At 49.0% G+C, this 22325-nt stretch overlaps 1 protein-coding gene across 1 annotated transcript in view; it reads right to left on the bottom strand.

The window, feature by feature from the left end:
• The window catches only part of SNED1 (sushi, nidogen and EGF like domains 1), a 115570-nt gene that overhangs the window by 46488 nt on the left and 46757 nt on the right, over positions 1–22325 (bottom strand). The window contains exons 2-6 of the mRNA XM_077826480.1: positions 17561–17848; positions 7959–8099; positions 6187–6349; positions 4046–4171; positions 2647–2760 (exon numbers count right to left, since the gene is read on the bottom strand). Coding sequence (XP_077682606.1) covers positions 2647–2760; positions 4046–4171; positions 6187–6349; positions 7959–8099; positions 17561–17848 — 832 coding nt within the window. The remainder of the gene's footprint in view (positions 1–2646; positions 2761–4045; positions 4172–6186; positions 6350–7958; positions 8100–17560; positions 17849–22325) is intronic.

Raw genomic sequence — 22325 nt, forward strand, 5'->3', positions numbered from 1 at the left:
CCAAACCTGAACTGGTGAAAGTCTTGCAGAGAGCAGGGCCACTTGCATTCTAATTAAACAACACCTAGCTTATTTCATTGAGCAGGACCTACCAACAGTGGAGAGGGCTTCAAAATGACTTGCTGACATGCACTGTGCTAACACCCAGACTGCTCAGAAATGCACCATCAGTGTCAGATAAGAGGCACTTGCAGCCACACCAGTTTCATTTGGATTTGCAAAGTCCAAATCCAGGATGCATGTAGCTCTCTACAAGGAGCTCAGAACTGCTTCTGGACCATGCCACTGAGCTCGGTGGGTGTTTCTTTAAGCCAGTTGAAGGTTCCTGCTGGATAAAAACTACAGAGCATTGACAGGCCTCAAGAGCCAGATCCTGCCCCTTCGTGCAGCCACGCTTCGTTTCACAAGAAGCCCATTGCTTCAGTGGGGTTATTTGCAGAGGTAGATATTACTCAATGGAGAGTGGGGGATGGGGAGGATCTGACCCTAACTTTTCAGGAGAGCCTAAGGGAGTTGCCCAGCCTCAGCCTTGTCCCTCACATTCATAAGAATGGCAAAGCAAAGCTTTTGATACGGTCTCCCACAGTATTCTTGTCAGCAAGTTAAAGAAATATGGGCTGGATGAGTGCACTATAAGGTGGATAGAAAGCTGGCTAGATCATCAGGCTCAACGGGTAGTGATCAATGGCTTCATGTCTAGTTGGCAGCCGGTATCCAGCGGCGTGCCCCAAGGGTCAGTCGTGCGGCCGGTTTTGTTCAATATCTTCATTAAGGATCTGGAGAACGGTGTGGACTGCACCCTCAGCAAGTCTGCAGATGACACTAAACTGGGAGGAGTGATAGATATGCTGGAGGGTAGAGATAGGATACAGAGAGACCTAGACAAATTAGAGGATTGGGCCAAAAGAAATCTGATGATGCATTTAGGATGGAAGAATCCCATTCACTGCTACAGACTAGGGACCGAGTAGCTAGGCAGCAGTTCTGCAGAAAAGGACCTAGGGGTTACAGTGGACGAGAAGCTGGATATGCGGCAACAGTGTGCACTTGTTGCCAAGAAGGCTAATGGCATTTTGGGCTGTATAAGTAGGAGCACTGCCAGTAGATTGAGGGATGTGATCGTTCCCCTCTATTCAGCATTGGTGAGGCCTCATCTGGAGTACTGTGTCCAGTTTTGGGCCCTACACTACAAGAAGGATGTGGAAAAATTGGCAACAAAAATGATTAGGGGACTGGAGCACATGATTTATGAGGAGAAGCTGAGGGAACTGGGATTATTTAGTCTGCAGAAGAGAAGAATCAGGGGGGATTTGATAGCTGCTTTCAACTACCTGAAAGGGGGTTCCAAAGAGGATGCATCTAGGCTGTTCTCAGTGGTAGCAGATGACAGAACAAGGAATAACGGTCTCAAGTTGCACTGGGAGAGGTTTAGGTTGGATATTAGGGAAAAACTTTTTCACTAGGAGGGTGGTGAAGCACTGGAATGGGTTACCTAGGGATGTGGTGGAATCTCGTTCCTTTCAGGTTTTTGAGGTCAGACATGACAAAGCCCTGGCTGGGATGATTTAGTTGGGGATTGGTCCTGCTTTGAGCAGGGGGTTGGACTAGATGAGCTCCTGAGATCCCTTCCAACCCTGATATTCTATGATTCTATGAACGGCCATACTGGGTCAGACCAATGGTCCGTCTAGCTCAGTATCCTCTCCCTCACTGTGGCTGGTGCCAGATGCTTCAGAGGGAATGAACAGAACAAAGCAATTATTGAGTGACCCATCCCCTGTAATCCACTCTCAGTATTTGGCAGTCAGAGGCTTAGGGACACCCAAGGCATGGGGTTGCATCTCTGCCCATCTTGGCTAATAGCCATGGATGGACCTATCCTCCATGAATGTATCCAGTTCTTTTTTGAATCCAGTTATGCTTTTGGCGTTCACAACACCCCCAGGCAGTGAGTTCCACAGGCTGCCTGTCCACTCTGAAAGGTACGTCCTGTTATCCCCCTCTGACAGAGGGGAAACTGACAGTGGGAGGTTAAAGGCCCATTCCAATCACTCTTACCCATGCTGATTTGGTGCCTCCCTCCGGGAGCGTTCCCATTTATGTCACAGAGAGTTAGGATGGGAGAACATTGCACTAGACGACTTGTCTGAGGCCCCAGCAGGAGTCAGTGTCAGAGCTGGGATCAGAACTCAGGAGTTCCTATCTCCCCATCCCATTATCCTGCCTCTAGACTAGAACTGGAAGCCAAGCCTTAGAATACAATCAATGCAGCCTTTGAGGCTTTCCTTCGTGTGTGTTTCCACTCCACCAATTTATATGCAGAGGACTTCACTGTGGGGGCATTGCCATGTTCCCAAGGAAAAGGCCTGACTCAAAGCCCTGTGCAGCTAAAGGAAGTCTTTCCATTGGCCGGAATAGCTGTTGAATCCAGCTGCATGTGCAGGAAGCAAGCCAGTGCCCAGAGTCAGTCCCAGGTGGGCAGACACTAGTGGAGGTTCCTCACTCCACGTTCCCATGTGTGAACAGAACAAAGGATCCTCTCCCAGAGTGCACTGAGTTTGCACTCTCTCAGCCAAGCTGTATTTGGTTTTTAGCCCATCTGCAATGCATTGTGGGCCACATGTCTAGCTGGGCAGCCCAACGCACCTGTCTCACACATGGCTCCTTTGAACCCTGGTGGGCACTGACAGCTGAAGCTGTTGATGCCATTGATGCAGGTGGCACTGTTCTGACACGGGTGGGAAAGACACTCATCCAAATCTGAAAGAGAATAGCGGTGGAGCCGAGGGTTAGGGGCATGTGACACCCGCCCTGTGGCAAGGGGAAAAGCAGCAAAGAAACATGGAACACCAGAGCGGCCCCATGGCCAGGAGGGCTCACCGACATAGGTGGTGGATATAACAGGCTAGGGGAGGCTTAGGGGAGGCTAAGCCTCCCCTGGCACAGTTGCTGCCAGACCCGCCACCAGACGCCTGGGCCATGGTTGCCCTGCCTGCGCTCCATCTCTTCCCCTCCCTTCTCTGCCCCTTCCTTGAGACCTCCACCACCCGCCGCTGCCTGGATGAGTCCCTCCTCTCCTGCACTCCACCCCTGCTCTCCGGAGGTCCCCGCTGCTTGCTGTGTCCCTGCAGACAGGAGCAGGGGCCTCATGGTGGAGGGGGGTGGAGAAGAGGAGGGAAACAGAGAGTGCAAGGGGTGAGGGCCTTGGGGGAAGAGGGGATGTGGAGGAGAGGAGGGACGCGGCAAGTGGCTGTTGGGGGGGGGGTAAGTGGGGAGGGCAAGGGGCCATGGGCAGAAGAGGCAGGACAGGGAGCTAGCCTCCCCCAAGGGAAGCTTCACCTGCCGCTCATGCTCACCAACACCTGGACAGATATCAGGTCACTATCGCTCCATGTGGCATGGAGTGCCCCCTGGCCTGGGGCAGAACAGAGCTACACACAGACTCCGCTTCACCCCCACAACTGTCCCCATTTCTGTCATACGTCAGCCACAGACTACGCGGGCCATAAGGATGAGTAGGGCATCACTGGTATTCTCGGCCTGTGGCTGGCTGACCAGAAAGCATCATTCCATCCCAGGCATATCTTCCTGTTCCCAGACTGTATGGTACGTATACAGGCCCCATTCCCATAGTACCCAAGCGCTTCCAAATCATTAATTACTTATCCTTGCAACGCCCCCTGAGAAGCGGGGCAGTGCCATTATCCCCATTGTACAGATGGGGAACTGAGGCACAAAGAGACTAAGTGACTTGTCCAAGATTCCACAGACAGTCTGAGGCAGATCACAAAAACTGAACCCAGGTCTTCTGAGTCCTAAGCTAGCCACTAGACAATCCTTCCTATGGAACAGAAGTGCCCTTTTGTTGGCTAATTGTTCCTGGGACTGGGAGAATTTTCTTCTAAGCAGCACAGGATAATGGCAGTTAGTTTGAGGCAGGTCTCCAGAAGGGAAGATGCTAACATGGAGGTGCAAGCTTCAGAGGGAGGAGAAATGTTTGTACCCCATTAACATGTCCATGCAGGACGGCGCAGAGAGCACTTACCAAGATGACATCTCTTGCCCGTGAAGCCTGCAAGGCAGGAGCAGGTGTAGGAGGGATTTCCCGTGATGCAGTCCTCAATACACTTCCCCCCATTCAAACAGGGGCGTAACGTCAAACACACGGAGGCTGCAAACCAAGGTAGCACACCTTTTAATGGAAGAGAACGCGCGCCACAGGACTCCTACAATATGTCTTAGCAACAATAGCATTGGACTGAACCAACTTCCTCCTGCATGCCTAGGGACTTCCAGCCCCAGCCATGCCATAATGTAGCTATTTGGTTTGTTTCAGTGCATTTATTTGGCAACACATTCTGGCTATAGTACTCATATGGCCCCTGTTACCATGGTGTCTGGGCACCTCATAGTCTTTAATGTAGCTATCCTCACGGCACCTCTGGGAGACATGGTAGAGCTGTTATCCCCATTGTACAGATGGGGAACTGAGGCACAGAGTGGCTAGGGGCCTATCTATATAGGACATACCAGTATAAATGTGGGGGGCTGTTGGCCCCTCCCTGAAACATAGTTGGGTTTTTGGTCAGCCCTCTCCCAGTACCAAAAGAAAGGGGAAGGGATGAAGAGAAATCAGGATCCTGAGACTGACAGCCTCCAGGCCCAATGGCGAGAGGCCACACTCCAGGTCAGCCTGATTGACATGGCAGGCAGGCCAATGAGAGAGTCAGGAGCCCAGGCCCCATCCTATGTGTGAGCGGGAGCTGCCTGAACAAGAGTAGGGAAGAGCTAAGGGGAGAGCAGCAGCCAGGGCTGAGCTGGGGGCAGAGAAGCAGCAGCACTGAGCCAGAGGAGGCAGAGCTGGGGAGCTGGAGCAGCCGGAGCTGGCACCGCACAGACCTGCCATGCCAACGGGGAGCCAGGGCTGAGCTACAGCGGGAGCTGCGGGCCCAGAGCTGGGGAGCAGACACCAGCTGTGCCACAAATAACACTGGAGCCGAGCATGGCTAGCAGCTGCAGAGAGTGAGGGGGGCCCTTGGCAGAGGGCCCAGTGCAGGGAGCTGTTGCAAGACAAGAGTCCTTGCAGGCCGGACTCAGTGGGGGGACATGATCCCAATGGGAGGGGTGACACTGGGGAGAGGGGTCCCTACCACCTAGCGCCTGAGGGTGTGTGACCACCGCCAGAGCAGGATCTGATCCGTAGTGTCACCGCAGCACAGCCAGGGCCTGGGGGGAGGCCTGGGACAGCTGAGGAACAGACTGAACACCCTAGGAACAGAGTGGGGACACCCTAGCCCCTATCCTAAGTGACCATGACGAGACTGGGGATTCAGCCTCCCAGGAATCCTGGGCCCAGACTTGTGGGGGTCATGAGGACTCTGCCACACAGGAGGGAGGAAGGGGAGTCCTTGAGGTCAGGCAGGCCTCTGGGTAAAGGAAGTGGGAGCGAGGACTCAGATCCTTTCGCAAGCCGATTCCACCAGGGTAGTGCAGAAGCTAGGAAAGTTCCCCACAATAGCAGGACCAACCCCCCACTTACATAAGGTATGGTGCAACTCTGAAGTGCAGTAGTTATTGCGATGAATTGGGGGTTCTGCCTGTACTGTCTCTTCCCCAATGCAGAGAGGGCCAATGTGCCAAATGCAGTCCTAGGAGAAGCAGGCACAACTCCATTCATTGCAACAGAGCCCTGCCTTGCTTAAGGGGGTTGAATTTGGCCTGACATCATTAGCCCTTTTCTCATTAAAGATGTAGCCTTATTGTTCTATGGTGCCCCCCTTCAAGGGCGAGAGCAGCCTTCCCATAAGCAAACACAACGAGCCACTCAGCCATGGTATAGGAGGACAGCTCCCATTGACCTCGGCAAGAGGTGTATGGCCTTGAACTTGGCTCAGCCAGTGCATGGTACAGTAACCACCTCACTTTGGTTTGCTTTATACTCTGGCCTTATGTCAATGCATCCAGTATTCTGTTGGCCATTTATTTTATTGCAGCCATTCACTGGGCTGGTGGTTTCTAGGATTTCCTCTCACAATACCCTTAGCTCTTTTTCCTGATAAATCCCACTGCATGGCTGCTCTCTTCCCTCTTTTCATGGGCACTGGCATTACCCAGGGAAAGAAAGAAAACCTAGAGAAGGGAGTGAAGAATTGTTGGTTTAAACAAACCTAACTGCTGTCCTCTTACTTGTGTTGTTGCAGCCCCCCACTTGCACCTGGGCATCATCGATTCTGAACACCCAGCGCCCGGGGATACCCACATTTGTAGTCATCTCCACGTCGACGATGTCATCGGTGCGGGATCCGGGAATGTTGAAGTAGCGCTTTCCATCACCGGCATTGAAACCTGCCTAGGAAGACAAGGGCGGAAAGTGAAAATTCTAGTGGGGGGAAGGGAAAGAGACAGGAATGCCTCATTTTCACCATGGTCCAGCACCCTGAGAAGAAGAAATCCACAACGAAATAAAAAAGGGAAGAAGTTGGTTTCTTTGACTGCTATTTATTTCACTATCATCTCACTATTAGCTTATGCTCTGGGGGTGCTGGCCACATGTATACAGGGCCCAGCACAACAAGGCCCTGAAAATAGTGTGGTCTAGTCGTTAAGGCAGTTTTAATCCTGGCTCTACCAATGATCTAGCCACCTGAGTACCATTGTATGCAGGTGGCTAGGCCGTGCTGCCCGCTCTCACTGCTATTTTTAGCATGCTAGCTCCATCAAAGCTAGCGCATGTACATCTACCTGCCTAGAAGTTACACTTCCAGGTGCACTGGAGGCGTATCACACACATCTGCACAGCTCCCAGCACAACAAAGCCCTGATCTCAGCTGGGCCTTCTAGGAACACAAACAACAACGTAAGGAATACACAATCCTGGTTGGTAGGAAGTCCTGCATGGCTGCACACAAAACGGTTATGAATAAAGAGCAGGACACAGAGCCAGTCTACCTACTGATGACAGCTTTAAAAGAAAGGGAATTCAAAGGCCTGCCCACTGAAACACTCCTCCTGCACAGCTCAGCATAGCAGCCTCAGCAAACAGAAGCATTTGCTGTCTTAGCAATCCCCTCACGTTGATGACTCACTTCTTGGAAAAAGCATATGATGTCTATTCTATTTTCATTCTCCTCTGCACCTGGCATTATGTGTGTGCAGACAAATTTTGGACACAAAGAAGTCCGGGGAACAGCTCTGCTAGCAAAGGCCAAGCAGGCTCCTTTGCCATGTGGAGCCCTGCTGTTCCTAAACAGAGCCCCGCTGCTTTGTCTCACTCTGAGTGGCTGCAGCTCACTCTTGCAAACTCACTAACAAACTGCCACTGGGTGAGACTTTTCTGAGACTTCCCTTCTCTTTGGCCAGTGTTAGGGTGGGGTATTCCTGGAACGCTGTCTGCCTTCCAAGGCATGTGGTTACTGCTCTGATAACAGCCATAAAATCCACACTTTTGAATTCTGGGATTTGAAACGTGTCCGCTTCCTTTACACCTGTGATTTCCTGCTTTCTGGAGACTCTCAAATGAGAGCAGGCAACGGGCCAAGGACAGAGCAACTGGTGGGAAATTCACACATCCGAGCGGACAGTGGTTTCAAAAAAACAACACCACCCCACCACACAGGGCTGGAATAAAAATACAATGGAAAGCGATGCCTGCTGCTGCAGCTGCTGGGCTGCTCTTGAAGTCTGAGGTTAAGAAGGAAAGGAATTAAGAGGCATTGGCCAATATAAAGAACTGTGGTTTTGCTATAACAAAGCCCCCTATATGGCTTTAGCATCAACGAGGGAGAGAACACATGGATATTTAAGAACTTCAGAAAAAAAATCCATCTAAATTTCCTCAGTTGCTTCATGATCCTGGCAAGAAATTAATAATATAGTAAAAGAAATAGCACCAGGAGGCTCTGAAGACTTACGGTGCCAGGCATTAGAAAGGAAGTAGCGTCTGCAATGGCAGAGCTTACCTGTGCTGCGATGCCTCCCAGGCCAGCAAAATCTCCCCCGCTACTGGCATGCATGCCTGTGGTCCAAGTGATAGACTCATAGTTGAAGATGGTAAAGGAGAGTTTACCGTCAGTGATGAGGACAATCTGGAAGGTGTTTACCTACAAGAGCAGGAGAAACATCCAGGTTAAGGGAGGAGGAGCTACAGCAGAGGAGGGAGACTGGCAGAGGAAGAAATAGCCGGGAATAGAGAGAAAATAGATTGACCCGTTTGGGTCAGCCTGTTTAGTTTGGGAGAACTCATTGGAGAAAGACACTTTGCCTTTAGAAAGGACTAAAGCTAGTGGAATCTATTCAGGTGGAACATTTTGCCATTAGAAAATGGGGTTTTGTTGCACTGAATTTTTTCCATGGGAAAAGATAGATTTCCACAGAATGTTCCATGAAGAAAATCAATGAGATGTTTTGTTTTGTTTTGCGTTGACCTTAAGCATCAAGTCTTCTTGCATTGCTGCTGCAGTGCCTTATCAGAATTGTAGTTCTGGGTCCTTTGTGCCTGCATTCTAACCTATTGACCCTGCTCCCTGGCTGGACAACATCTCCCATGATGCACTGCAGTCTCTGCCTGTGGAATGTTGAAACATTTCATTTCAATTGACATGTTCATTCAATTGAATTGAAACTCTTTGGAACTTTTCATTGCGTAAAAAACTTTGATATTTAGACTTTTTGTCCTGATTTGGGATGAAAACAAATGTTGATTTTTCAACACTCTCCACGGGATGACAATTCGATTTTTCAATCAGCTCTCAGGAATTCAGTGTAAAAAAAACTAAAGAGGAATCCTGGAATGGAGTGTTTTACATGGAAAGGGAGATTAACAATGGGATTATTTAGTCTTGGGAGGAGACTATTAAAAGGGGACATGATCAAAGCATATGAATTTGGGCTTGGGAGGAAAGATAAGGACACCTTTAGGTTCTCTAGGATTTGTGATTCTGAGAATCAAGCCACTTCTTTAGGTACCTAAATTTGGGTTTGGATGCTTAGATCTTGGAATCAAAAACCTAAACATATTGGCCAAGGGTTATTATTAAGTGATGGCTATAAAATAAGGATTACTATAAAAAGAAGTATCTATATGAGGTCATTGGGCAGATCAGAATAAGATGACACAGATCTAAGTTAAGAAGGAAGAATTTAGGATCAGATTTGCAAAAGCCAACATTAATCCTCTGATTAAGATGTGCACAACTCCCAGTGCACGCACTCCTTGTGTAAATCGGAGTTTAGTCAAACTCCAGTCGGCACACCCACTGAAATCTGAGAACACTGGGATTTTCATACCCTTTTGGGGCACACAAAAGGTAGATTTGACAGTTTGGTATTATGTCACAGGGAGGGTATTGAATAGGTGGAACAGATTTGCTGCTGAAGTGAGGAATTATCACTGCAACTAAGGCTATGGCTACACTATGGACCTTACAGCAGCACAGCTGTACTGCTGCAGATGCACTACTGCAAGATCTCCTGTGTAGCTGCTCTATGCTGGCAGGAGAGATCTCTCCCACTAGCATAATTAAACCACCCCCAACCACTGGCGGTAGCTATTTTGGCAGGAGACACTCTCCCACTGACATAGCGCTGTCCACGTTGGTGCTTCTGTCAGTGACACTTATGTTGGTCAAGGGTATTTTTTCACAGCCCTGCCCAACAAAAGTTATGCTGACAAATGTACTAGTGTAGACATAGCCTAAGAGTGAAAACTGGATGACAACATCAAATTGAGTTAAAACAGATGGTGTTTGGTAGTAACCAATCACTCTCTGGGGGGTAGGAGCAGGAATTTTTCATTGGTCAGGATTTTCCCTTCCAATTAGATGGAGAGGGTTTTTTTGTAAACCTTCATTGTCACAATAAGGGTACAGTAAAACATTTAACTAATCTAAAGAGGTAGAACCCAGCTGGCTCGGTTGTCACGCAAGTGTTTCAGGAATCACAGGACCATGGCTTGGTTCTGGCCCTCTACAACTAACTATGTCACTGTTGTTTGTGAGACAGAAACAATGACAGAGACAGGCAGAGAGGTTCAGAGATGACACTTGTTTCTTGGGCCAGTGGAGACTAAGAGCATGATGGTATCATTGCAGATAGCTCTGTGGAGTGGCTGGCTAAGGAAGGGGAGACACTAAGCCAGCAGCAGCACTGAGAAACTATGGAGAAAGCTGAATGCATCCCTCCTGGCTTTGCTTGTGATGGGTTGCGGCCTGTTATTTTCCTTGTTGGACCTGTCCTGTAATAGGTGACTTTTTAAAACTACAATATCAACCTGGGGAAGTGAGGAAACAGATTGACAGAGAGAGATGGGTACCCAGAAGTCACCTACGACAGGACAGGCCCAACAAGGAAAATAACAGAATACCACTGGCCATCATGTACAGCCCCCAGCTAAAACCTCTCCAGCACATCATCAACGATCTACAACCTACCCTGGAAAACGATCTCTCACTCTCACAGAGCTTGGGAGGTAGGCCAGTCCTTGCTTACAGACAGCCCCCCAACCTGAAGCAAATACTCACCAGCAACTACACAACACACCACAGAAACTCTAACCCAGGAAACAATCCCTTTAACAAACCCCATTGCCTACTCTGTCCCCATATCTACTCTAGGGACACCGTCAGAGGGCCCAGCCACATCAGCCACACCATCAAGGGCTCATTCACCTGCACATCTACTGTGATATATGCCATCATGTGAAAGCAATGCCCCTCTGCCATGTACATTGGCGAAACCGGACAGTCTTTATGTAAAAGAAAAAATGGACACAAATCAGACATCAGGAATGGTAACATACAAAAGCCAGTAGGAGAACACTTCAATCTCCCTGGACATTCAACAACAGATTTAAAAGTAGCCATACTTAACAAAAAAAAAAAAAAAAGAAAAACCCTTCAAAAACAGACTTCAAAGAGAAACTGCAGAGCTACAATTAATTTGCAAATTTAACACCATTAATTTGGGCTTGAATAGGGACTGAGAGTGGCTGGCTCACTACAAAAGCAATTTTCCCTCTCTTGGTATTGACACCTACTCATCAATTATTGGGAGTGGACCAAATCCACCCTGATTGAATTGGCTTTGTCAGTACTGGTTCTCCACTTGTAAGGTAACTCCTTTCTCTTCATGTGTCAGTATATTTATGCCTCTATCTGTAATTTTCACTCCATGCATCTGAAGAAGTGGGTTTTATACCCACGAAAACTTATGCCCAATTAAATCTGTTAGTCTTTAAGGTGCCACCAGACTCCTCGTTGTTTTAATCATTCTTGTGGCTGCAATTCACCAGTGTCCTTGAATTATGCACCGGACACAGTATTCCAGCACCAGTTGCACAAGATTCCTCCTGTTTATGCATCCCAGGAGCACACTAGCTCTTTTGGCCACAGCATAACACTGGGAGCTCATGTTCAGCTGATTATCCACCACAACCCCCAAATCTTTTTCAGAGCCACTGCTTCCCAGGATAGAACCCTCCATCCCATACGTGTGGCCTGGATTCTTTGTTCCCAGATGTATACAGTTACATTTAGCAGTGTTAAAACACATATTGTTTGCTTGGCCCCACCTTACCAAGTGATCCAGATCTCTCTCAATCAGTGACCTGTCCTCTTCATTATTTATCACCACCCCAATTTCTGTGTCATCTGCAAACTTTATCAGTGAATATTTGATTTTATGTTTTCTTCTAGATCATTGATAAAAATGCTAAACCATGTAGGGCTAAGAACTGATCCACATGGGACTCCACTGGAAACACACCCACTTGATGACAATTTCTTGCTTACAATTACATTTTGAAACCTATCAGTTAGCCACTTTTCAACATGGCACACATGAAATGGATTAATATTATATATAGAGTTATATATAGTTTTTTAATCAAAATGTCATGTGATGTCAAGTCAAATGCCTTATAGAAGTCTACAGTGTTGTTGTAGCCATGTTGGTTCCAAGATACTGGAGAGAGGGTAGGTGAGGTAATATCTTTGATTGGACCAATGTCTGTTGGTAAGAGAGACAAGCTTTCAAGCTTACACAGAGCTCTTCTTCAAGTCTGGGAAACGTACTCAGAGTGTCACAGCTAAATACTAGATGGAACAGATTGTTTAGCATAAGCATAGGTAGGGTTGCCAGTCCTCTAGCATTGTCCTGGAATCACCAGGAATGAAAGATTAATCTTTAATTAAAGATTATGTCATAGATACTAAGGTCAGAAGGGACCATTATGATCATCTAGTCTGACCTCCTGTACAACGCAGGCCATAGAATCTCACTCACCCACTCCTGAAAAACCTCACCTATGTCTGAGCTATTGAAGTCCTCAAATCGTGGTTTAAAGACTTCAAGGAGCAGAGAATCCTCCAGCAAGTGACCTTTGCCCCATGCTACAGAGGAAGGCGAAAAACCTCCAGGGCCTCTTCCAATCTGCCCTGGAGGAAAATTCCTTCCTGACCCCAAATATGGCGATCAGCTAAACCCTGAGCATATGGGCAAGATTCATGTGATGAAACCTCCAGGAATACATCCAACCAAAATTGGCAACCCTATGCATAGGTAGTGCGTGAATCTTGCATTTGGGGAGGCTGGGCATGAGTGCCAGAAGCTCCCTAGAAGTGTTTGTGTGGGGCCAACCAGTGCAAGAACTGTGGCCCCACCCCTCACTCTATCCTGGCTGCACCCCAAGACACTTCCCCCTTTCTGCTTTTCCCACCCCCTTTCTGCCTCTTCCCCTGAGGCTCCCCCAACTTGCTCCTCTCTGCCCCCTCTCCAGAGGCCCCCCACCCATGCCTCTCCGCCCATAAGACCCCCCCACCTGCTGCTTGCTCCTCTCAACCCCCTCCTGCCTTAAGGGTGAGCAACGGTGGGTGGGAAGAGGGTGGAGAGGAGTGAGCAGCAGGCAGTGGGGCCTCAGGGGAAGAGATGGAACAAAGGTCGGAAGAGGCGGAGTGCAGGCGGGGCATTGTGGGGAAGAGGCACAGCATGGGTGGGGCCACGGGGGAAGAGGCCGAGTGGAAGCAGGGCCTCAGGGTGGAAAGGGGACGGTGCGTAGGTGGGGCCACAGTCCAGGCACTGGTGGCCCCCCCCACACACTTCTTGGGAGCTTCCGGCTGTGGTGCTCCAAAGGCAGCAGGTGGCGTGCCTCCAAAGGGAGGTGTGCTGCATCTGGCATTTTTTGCCCCGTTTGGGGAGGTTTAGCCTCCCCAAGCCTCTTAACCCCACATAGTTAACATATTTCAAGGAATACCATTCAAGGTGAAGTTGCTCGTTAACTCCCCTCCAGTTACAGGGGGAAAAGGAAGTGAGGCAGCTTGGAAGGGGGGGGGCTGTTAGTAGGCTACATGCGAATTCATAACTTTGATAGACACTTAAAACCATGGACTGAACAGAGACTGGATTTATGGCTCATTACAACAACCCATTAACAACTCCTCCCACCTGTCTTTCCCCCTTCCTTCCCCCTCTATGAATGGCGGAGCATTAACAGGCCACTGCACCTTGAATGGCCCCTTGAAATATGTGTTAAGTCCTTATGTTAAGCAATCTCTTCCACCTTGTATTTAGCTGTGATGATCTGAATACCTTTCCCAGACCTGAAGAGCAGCTCTGTGTGAGCTTGAAAGCTTGTCTCTTTCGCTAACAGAAGCTGGTCCAATAAAACATATGACCTCACTCACCTTGACTCTCTCAAAGAAGTCTAAGCATATTATGTCAACATTTTTACCTTTACCAATCAAACTTGTAATCTCATCAAAAAAAGATATCAAGCTAGTTTAACAGGCTTTGTTTTCCATAAACCTATGTTGATTTGAATTAGTTACATTGCCCTCCTTTAATTCCTTATTATCGAGTCCTGTATCAGCAGCTCCATTGTTTTGCCTGGGATCAATGTCTGGCTGACGGATCTATAATTACCCTGGTAGCCCCATTTATCCTTTTTAAAAATTGACACATCATTAGCTTTCTTCCAGAACTTCCTCAGTGCCCCAAGACTTATTGAAAATCAGCATTAATGGGCCAGCAGTCTCCTCAGACAGCTCTTTTAAAATTCTTGGATGCAAGTTATCTGGATCTGCTAGTTTAAAAATGTCTAACTTTAGTAGCTTCTGTTTAATATCCTCCAGAGATACTAGAGGAAGTGAAAGATCACCATATGATGAGACTATATTATCTGTTTTTCCCCCACATACAGAACAGCAATATTTTTGGATCACTTCTGCCTTTTCTGTATTATTATCGATAATTCTACCATTTCCATCTAGTAATGGAGCAATACCTTTGTCAGGATTCTTTTTGTTCCTAATATATCTTTAAAATGGCTTCTTATTGTCCTTAATGCTGCTGGCCATACGTTTCTCCTCATGTCTCTTTGGTTCCCTTATCAATTTTCTACGTTCCTAACTTCTGATTTATATTTGTTACTATTAACTTCCCTCTTCTTCCAAATCACTGTCTTCACTTCTTCTCTAAATCAGGTTGATTTTTTAACCTAGGTCTTCTTCCTCAATTATGATGTGATTGGAATAACAGAGACTTGGTGGGATAACTCAAATAACTGGAGTACTGTCATGGATGGATATAAGCTGTTCAGGAAGGACAGGAAGGGAAGAAAAGGTGGGGGAGTTGCACTGTATGTAAGGGAGCAGTTTGACTGCTCAGAGCTCAAGTATGAAACTGCAGAAAAACCTGAGAGTCTCTGGATTAAGTTTAGAAGTGTGAGCAAAAAGGGTGATGTTGTGGTGGGAGTCTACTATAGACCACCAGACCGGGGGATGAGGTGGACGAGGCTTTCTTCTGGCAACTCACAGAAGTTACTAGATCGCACTCCCTGGTTCTCATGGGAGACTTCAATCACCCTGATATCTGCTGGGAGAGCAGTACAGCGGTGCACAGGCAATCCAGGAAGTTTTTGGAAAATGTAGGGGACAATTTCCTGGTGCAAGTGCTGGAGGAACCAACTAGGGGCAGAGCTCTTCTTGACCTGCTGCTCACAAACCAGGAAGAATTAGTATGGGAAGCAAAAGTGGATGAGAACCTGGGAGGCAGTGACCATGAAATGGTCGAGTTCAGGATCCTAACACAAGGAAGAAAGGAGAGCAGCAGAATACAGACCCTGGACTTCAGAAAAGCAGACTTTGACTCCCTCAGGGAACTGATGGGCAAGATCCCCTGGGAGAATAACATGAGGGGGAAAGGAGTCCAGGAGAGCTGGCTGTATTTTAAAGAATCCTTATTGAGGTTACAGGGACAAACCATCCCGATGTGTAGAAAGAATAGTAAATATGGCAGGCGAACAGCTTGGCTTAACAGTGAAATCCTTCCTGATCTTAAATACAAAAAAGAAGCTTACAAGAAGTGGAAGATTGGACAAATGACCAGGGAAGAGTATAAAAGTATTGCTCGGGCTTGCAGGAGTGAAATCAGGAAGGCCAAATCACACCTGGAGTTGCAGCTAGCAAGAGATGTTAAGAGTAACAAGAAGGGTTTCTTCAGGTATGTTGGCAACAAGAAGAAAGTCAAGGAAAGTGTGGGCCCCTTACTGAATGAGGGAGGCAACCTAGTGACAGAGGATGTGGAAAAAGCTAATGTACTCAATGCTTTTTTTGCCTCGGTCTTCACGAGCAAGGTCAGCTCCCAGACTACTGCACTGGGCAGCACAGCATGGGGAGGAGGTGACCAGCCCTCTGTGGAGAAAGAACTGGTTTGGGACTATTTAGAAAAGCTGGACGAGCACAAGTCCATGGGGCCGGATGCGTTGCATCCGAGAATGCTAAAGGAGTTGGTGGATGTGATTGCAGAGCCATTGGCCATTATCTTTGAAAACTCATGGCGATCGGGGGGACTGGAAAAAGGCTAATGTAGTGCCCATCTTTAAAAAAGGGAAGAAGGAGGTTCCTGGGAACTACAGTCCAGCCAGCCTCACCTCATTTCCTGGAAAAATCATGGAGCAGGTCATCAAGGAATCAATTCTGAAGCACTTAGAAGAGAGGAAAGTGATCAGGAACAGTCAGCATGGATTCACCAAGGGCAAGTCATGCCTGACTAATCTAATTGCCTTCTATGATGAGATAACTGGTTCTGTGGATGAAGGGAAAGCAGTGGATGTGTTATTCCTTGACTTTAGCAAAGCTTTTGAGACGGTCTCCCACAGTATTCTTGCCAGCAAGTTAAAGAAGTATGGGCTGGATGAATGGACGATAAGGTGGATAGAAAGCTGGCTAGATTGTCGGGCTCAACGGGTAGTGATCAAGGGCTCCATGTCTAGTTGGCAGCCGGTATCAAGTGGAGTGCCCCAGGGGTCGGTCCTGGGGCCGGTTTTGTTCAATATCTTCAGAAATGATCTGGAGGATGGTGTGGATTGCACCCTCAGCAAGTTCGCAGATGACAGTAAACTCGGAGGAGTGGTAGATATGCTGGAGGGTAGGGATAGGATACAGAGGGACCTAGACAAATTGGAGGATTGGGCCAAAAGAAATCTGATGAGGTTCAACAAGGACAAGTGCAGAGTCCTACACTTAGGACGGAAGAATCCAATGCACCGCTACAGAATAGGGACCGAATGGCTCGGCAACAGTTCTGCAGAAAAGGACCTAGGCGTTACAGTGGATGAGAAGTTGGATATGAGTCAACAGTATGCCCTTGTTGCCAAGAAGGCCAATGGCATTTTGGGATGTATAAGTAGGGGCACTGCCAGCAGATCGAGGGACGTGATCGTTCCCCTCTATTCGACATTGGTGAGGCCTCATCTGGAGTACTGTGTCCAGTTTTGGGCCCCACACTACAAGAAGGATGTGGAAACATGGAAAACATCCAGCGGAGTGCAATAAAAATGATTAGGGGACTGGAACACATGACTTATGAGGAGAGGCTGAGGGAACTGGGATTGTTTAGTCTGCAGAAGAGAAGAATGAGGGGGGGATTTGATAGCTGCTTTCAACTACCTGAAAGGGGGTTCCAAAGAGGATGGATCTAGACTGTTCTCATTGGTAGCTGATGACAGAACAAGGAGTAATGGTCTCAAGTTGCAATGGGGGAGATTTAGGTTGGATATTAGGAAACGCTTTTTCACTAGGAGGGTGGTGAAACACTGGAATGAGTTACCTAGGGAGGTGGTGGAATCTCCTTCCCTAGAAGTTTTTAAGGTCAGGCTTGACAAAGCCCTGGCTGGGATGATTTAGTCGGGGATCGGTCCTGCTTTGAGCAGGGGGTTGGACTAGATGACCTTCTGAGGTCCCTTCCATCCCTGATAGTGTATGATTCTATGATTCGATTGTGGCTTTTTAGGCATGTAGTAAGGTGTTCTTAAATTATTCCAAATTATGACTCACATTCTTCCCATGAAATTTCTGATATAAACTCCCTCATTAATATACACAGTTTCTTAGTTCCTAAGTGCAGCTGTGCAGGTGAGAGGGGTCTGCCTTTGAGTTCTAGACTCTGAGGGGTCTTATCTAGGTCAAATTTAATTAATTTGGGCAACTCAGAGAGTATAATCTAGGACTCCATACCTTGACCCTTTCCCATCCCATCTTCCACCCAGCATTGAATGCCAACAACTCACTGGAGAAAAGGAACTTCCTCCAAAGAAGGTCACCCGGTGCCAAGTGGCCACAAAAACCCATAGGGCAGAGAACTCCAGGAATTCAGGGAAATACTGTCCAATGTCCTTGGTGGCTCTCTGCAAGATGGTCTGGTCCTTACTTTCCCGGTAATACACTTCGCCTGCCTGTCGGTTATCCACATCAGCCCAGAAAGCTGCTACCACACGCCGGTCTTTGGAGATTGGGAAAGCAACTGGCGTAAACTGGGAAACCTCCTTCAAGAAAGAGATGATTCCATTGTTGTTTACCTGTTAGGGGAAGAAGAAGAATTAGACATGGGAGAAAGAGACAGCCAGTGTGAGAGAGGAAGGATTGCCCAGTGGGTAGGGCACTAGCCTAGGAATTGGGAGACCTGGGTGCAGTTCCCTGCTTTGCCACAGACTTCCTGTGTGATCTTGGGCAAGTCACTTAGCTTATCTGTGCCTCCGTTCTCTGTCTGTACAATGTGGTGTTAGCACTGCCCCGCCTCCCAGGAATTTTGTAAAGATTGTGAGGTGCTCATTACTATGGTAATGAGCCAAAGGGCCTAACATAAACCATTCCCTAAAAGCTGTTGAGTGACTCTTTCATACTTTGACCTTTTGTAGTAGAGAGCTGCCTTCCCTTGCTGTGGCTGACTGAATGGCCTGATGGCTGCAGGGCATGGGCTGGATTCTTATTTGAGAGAGTTTTTTCCATAAACATTTGAGCTTTTCCCCTTCCTGCCCTTTGAAGCACAGACTGCCCCTCACTTAGGTGCTGATGGGCTGCAGATGAAAAACAGCGTGATGAGGCCCTGCCAGGAAATGGCCGCCCCTCCCTGCCACCCCCTCGCTCTGCTGCCCGCCTTGCCCCTCGCTGGCTGTGACTGAGGGGCGGGTTGCAGAGCCATAGCCTGGGGGTCTGGGAAGGAGGACAGAACAAACCGGGCTCTGTTCTCTTGCCGGAGATGGGCCAGAGGAAGGAGCAACAGCTGAGAAAACTGCAGCAGCCACAGCAGTTTAAACAAGCAGTGCCCAGTTCACTTGGATCGTTCATGCGTCGCCGGGAGGGAAGGCTTTCACTGGCTTTCACTTCCTCCCTTGAAATAGGCTGGGATTCATCTTGAAGCGTGAGGGGGAGGTTTTCTTTCTCTCCCTGTTCAAGGCTGGCTGCTGGAATGGGGATCTGCCCAGCAGCCGCCGCAGCACAGCGGAGAGCTGCTCAGCCCTTTCACACTCAGAGCCCCACAGACGTTTCAGTGCTGACCTGCTGCACTTGACCCTGCACTCCAGCTCCAGCCCCTCCAGCTGCAGACCTGAACCTCAGACATCTCTGCCATGCCAGAGCTGGGCCTCCTGCTGATCCCTGGCAGTCCTGACCCACACCCATTAGTCTAGGACTGAGTCTTACAGAGCACTGCATCATGGCACAGCTTTGCCTATACCCCCAAGTGACAGGAGCAAGACCAATCTCATCTCACCTTTGCTGTGAGACCAATCAAATCTTGAGGCTTCTAATAGGAGAGAGCGATGCATTCCCTTATATCATCAGCCCATCACTCAGCAGTGTTCTGTGCATGACCCAGCAGCAATGCCAGCTGATACCAGTTCCCTCCAGGCTGCTCCAAGGCTGCGCTCAGCTTTCAGCAAGGCCTGCTGGAAGGTCGGATTTGGGCTTTGCTGCCACCAGGTGGAGAGGCTGGTGCATTTGCCTCACCTCCTTCCTGTCCAGCTCTGAATTTCTGGAGCAGACCCATGGCCTCCTCCAAGTCCAAACAGATTCTTCCTGGCAGCCAAAGGGCAAGGAGCAGAGGCATTACAAAGGGGCCGCTCCCTCTTCATCAGTGGCATTGCTTGTACATCTCAGCTCTTTTGGCATCTGCCTCTCCTTTAGTGACAACTGGAGTGTCTGTCACTGAGCTCTGCACCCTCCGCTACCCGACAAGAACCAGAGAACACTTAACAGGGCCAAAGAGTCTCAGGAGGGCAGCGTCCATGGACTCCAGTGGCAATTCCATCAGGGTGTGACCGATGGGAGAACTGGGCCATATGTGTTCTCAGCACACAGAAGGGTGCCGCTTCTGCATGGGAAACCCTCATTATGGCCAAAAGGGAGTTTTGTCTGCACAGGATCTGACCCTGAAATGCAAATACACCTGTGTCCCAAGATATCAGTCAGGAGCTGGAACTACTGGGGGCTCAAATGACACACAATAGTAATCAATCAAATAACCATAACTAGCACTTTCCAGGGGTAGACCCCAACAGTGCCTTACAAGGTGGTCAGTATCACTATCCGCATTTTACAGGTGGGGAAACCCAGGGACATATGGAGAAGGCCCCCAAGCAGGCCAGCTGCAGAGCTAGCAACAGAGCCCAGGGCTCGTTAGTCTCAGTCCATGTCCTAGCCACTAGGCCAAGCTACCTTCCAAAGAGGCAGTACATTTTCCCAGCATATTCCCTCCACCTCATCAAAACCAACCAGCAACCATAACTTCCAGGACAGTCAGGCATGGCTCATGGCTTGATCTTGGCAGCTCACTGTATTCCAAGGTCACTTGCTTTTTTAAGCTGGCCTTTCAAAGAATTAATTAGTGATGGCTAGAGACCAACTCCTGGCCCACGTCAAGCTAGCAGAATAGAGCACAGCACTGCTTTAATGCCGCAAGAGGGGAGAACATGGCCAATGATGCAATGCCTCAAGAGCAGAGACCCACTCCTACATCACATAATAGGCTTTCCTGCTCCTGGAGTTTAACCCTGGGCAGGCATGGAGGGGTCAAGACTGGGGGTTTGGGTCTTGATCATCCCTGGCTGGAGGGGTGGGAGAGTAGCCAATGGGGGATCTCTGCTGCACCCCTCCCCAAATGCCCTAGAGGAAAAGGGTGAAGCTTTTGGCTGCACTGCCTGTCCCTAGGCCACAGGGTTGCAGCTCCATTTCAGGAGAGATGGTCAGGCACCTTGCCCTGCCCCTTTCTCACTGCTTTCCCCAGGGTTATCACCACTGCCCCGATGGGCAGCTGTCCACAGAGCTGTCAGATGGGAGGGTGGAGTTACGCATCACTGCAAAATGGGTGCCTCCCCTTCAGCATAGGGGCAAGCAGCCATGGTGCCCTGCTGGGCCCCAGAGGACCTGAGGGTTCTGGAGGTGCTTGGGTTAGAATCTGTCACTGACAGATGGAAATAACAAGGCTTTATTTAGAATATGGTCTAGTCCTTTTACATCCCAGGAGGAGATTGGTGTCACATGCCCCAAAGTGCTTTACTGTCCAGAACCCCTCCAGAATAAACCCCTGCAGAACTGGAAACACCATAAAAAACTGATCAGGGGGCAAGAATGGGGGCTAGGGTCTTGATCACCCCTGGCTGGGGGGCAGAGTGGCTGCTGTGGGTGTCTTGATGCTAGCCCTGAAAACAGAATCTTCTGGCCCAAATCAGGAAAAAGAATTCCAGCCTGGGACTCAAACTCACAAGAGGATGCCGCCAAAATGCTCCTTCTCCCCCAGCTCATGGGCCACATGGGCCACAGGTCCCTATGTTGCAAAGGGCAGGGGGCTGGGGAAAGCTCTTCCTTCGTTTTCCCATTCCAACACACACACTTTCTCAGGACTATCTGCAAGGAGGAGAGGCAGCCCCACTGGGACCAAGTTGAGGAGGGGGTGGCTAATGGAGAGGAGGGGAATTCTTCCCGGGGTGGCACAGCACTCTCAGGTAAGGTCAAATACGGGCAGGGAAATGTTTGCTTCCCTGAGTGAAGGGGCTACAAGTCTGGGAAAGCAGGGAAGGGAGGGTGCTTCCCCGCAAAGGAAGCTTTAAGTAGACAGAGACATGGCTTGGCTCCCACCTCTCCAATGCCTCGCGGGGGGTGTGGGGGGGAAGAGGGGGGCAGGGAATGAAGGAGAGCACGCTGCACCCTACAAAAGGGCCATTGTTGCAAGTGACTCCTCTTGCCTGCACAACCCTGGGGAAATGCCTGGCTCCTCATGGCCCCAAATACAGACTGTGTCTGCTAGGCCCGACTCAGCCTCAGTCAGCAGGCTGGGCGGGGCCCTGTGAGAGCAGCAGGGGAATGGGATCCAGGCTGGTGCTCTTTGCCTACACGCCGCACAGAGGGACTACAGAGAAAAGCCAAGCAGCTGGTGCATTGCTAGTACTCTGTCCAACCCGCCGGTAGAGTTCTGGGGAAAGCACAATATCTGGTTAATGCCCAGGGATAGATCCAGGCGGGAGAGCTTCCCTAAGTATAGGAGAATCCCTGCTAGTGTAGGGCTGACATACTTCCATAACACCCCTTCCAATCCCCTCTGCCATAGGAGGTGTGGTGGGAAGGATCCCCAGCCAGCACAACAGTCCGTAGAGAGCCATTAATAGTTAGCGTGAATTAGAGCAACTCTGAGGCTGCTCTAAGTTATGCTAATGCAAAGGCAGCATACAGCCAGATTTGTCCCCTCACCACCTGGGTTCTGCATGAGCACGGCTCAGCCATACCCAAGTACTGGGCCTTCTCTCCTAGCATACACACATAATGGGGCAGAGTTAAGTTGGTAGAGGCAATTTCAATGTTGATATTTCCTGCTACACTTTGCAAATATAGGACTCTTTCTACACAGGTTTTTAAATTGACTATTTTATATTTTTTCCACACAGGGGTAACTGGGTGGGGTTTAATGGCCTGTGCAGAAGTCAGACTAGATGATGGCTCCCTAATGTGGGGTCTTGGAAGCTATGATTCAACATAGATATCAGCCCCCATTTTCTAATGCCG

This window comes from Eretmochelys imbricata, chromosome 9 (genome assembly GCF_965152235.1).
Source record: "Eretmochelys imbricata isolate rEreImb1 chromosome 9, rEreImb1.hap1, whole genome shotgun sequence".
Lineage (NCBI taxonomy): Eukaryota > Metazoa > Chordata > Testudines > Cheloniidae > Eretmochelys > Eretmochelys imbricata.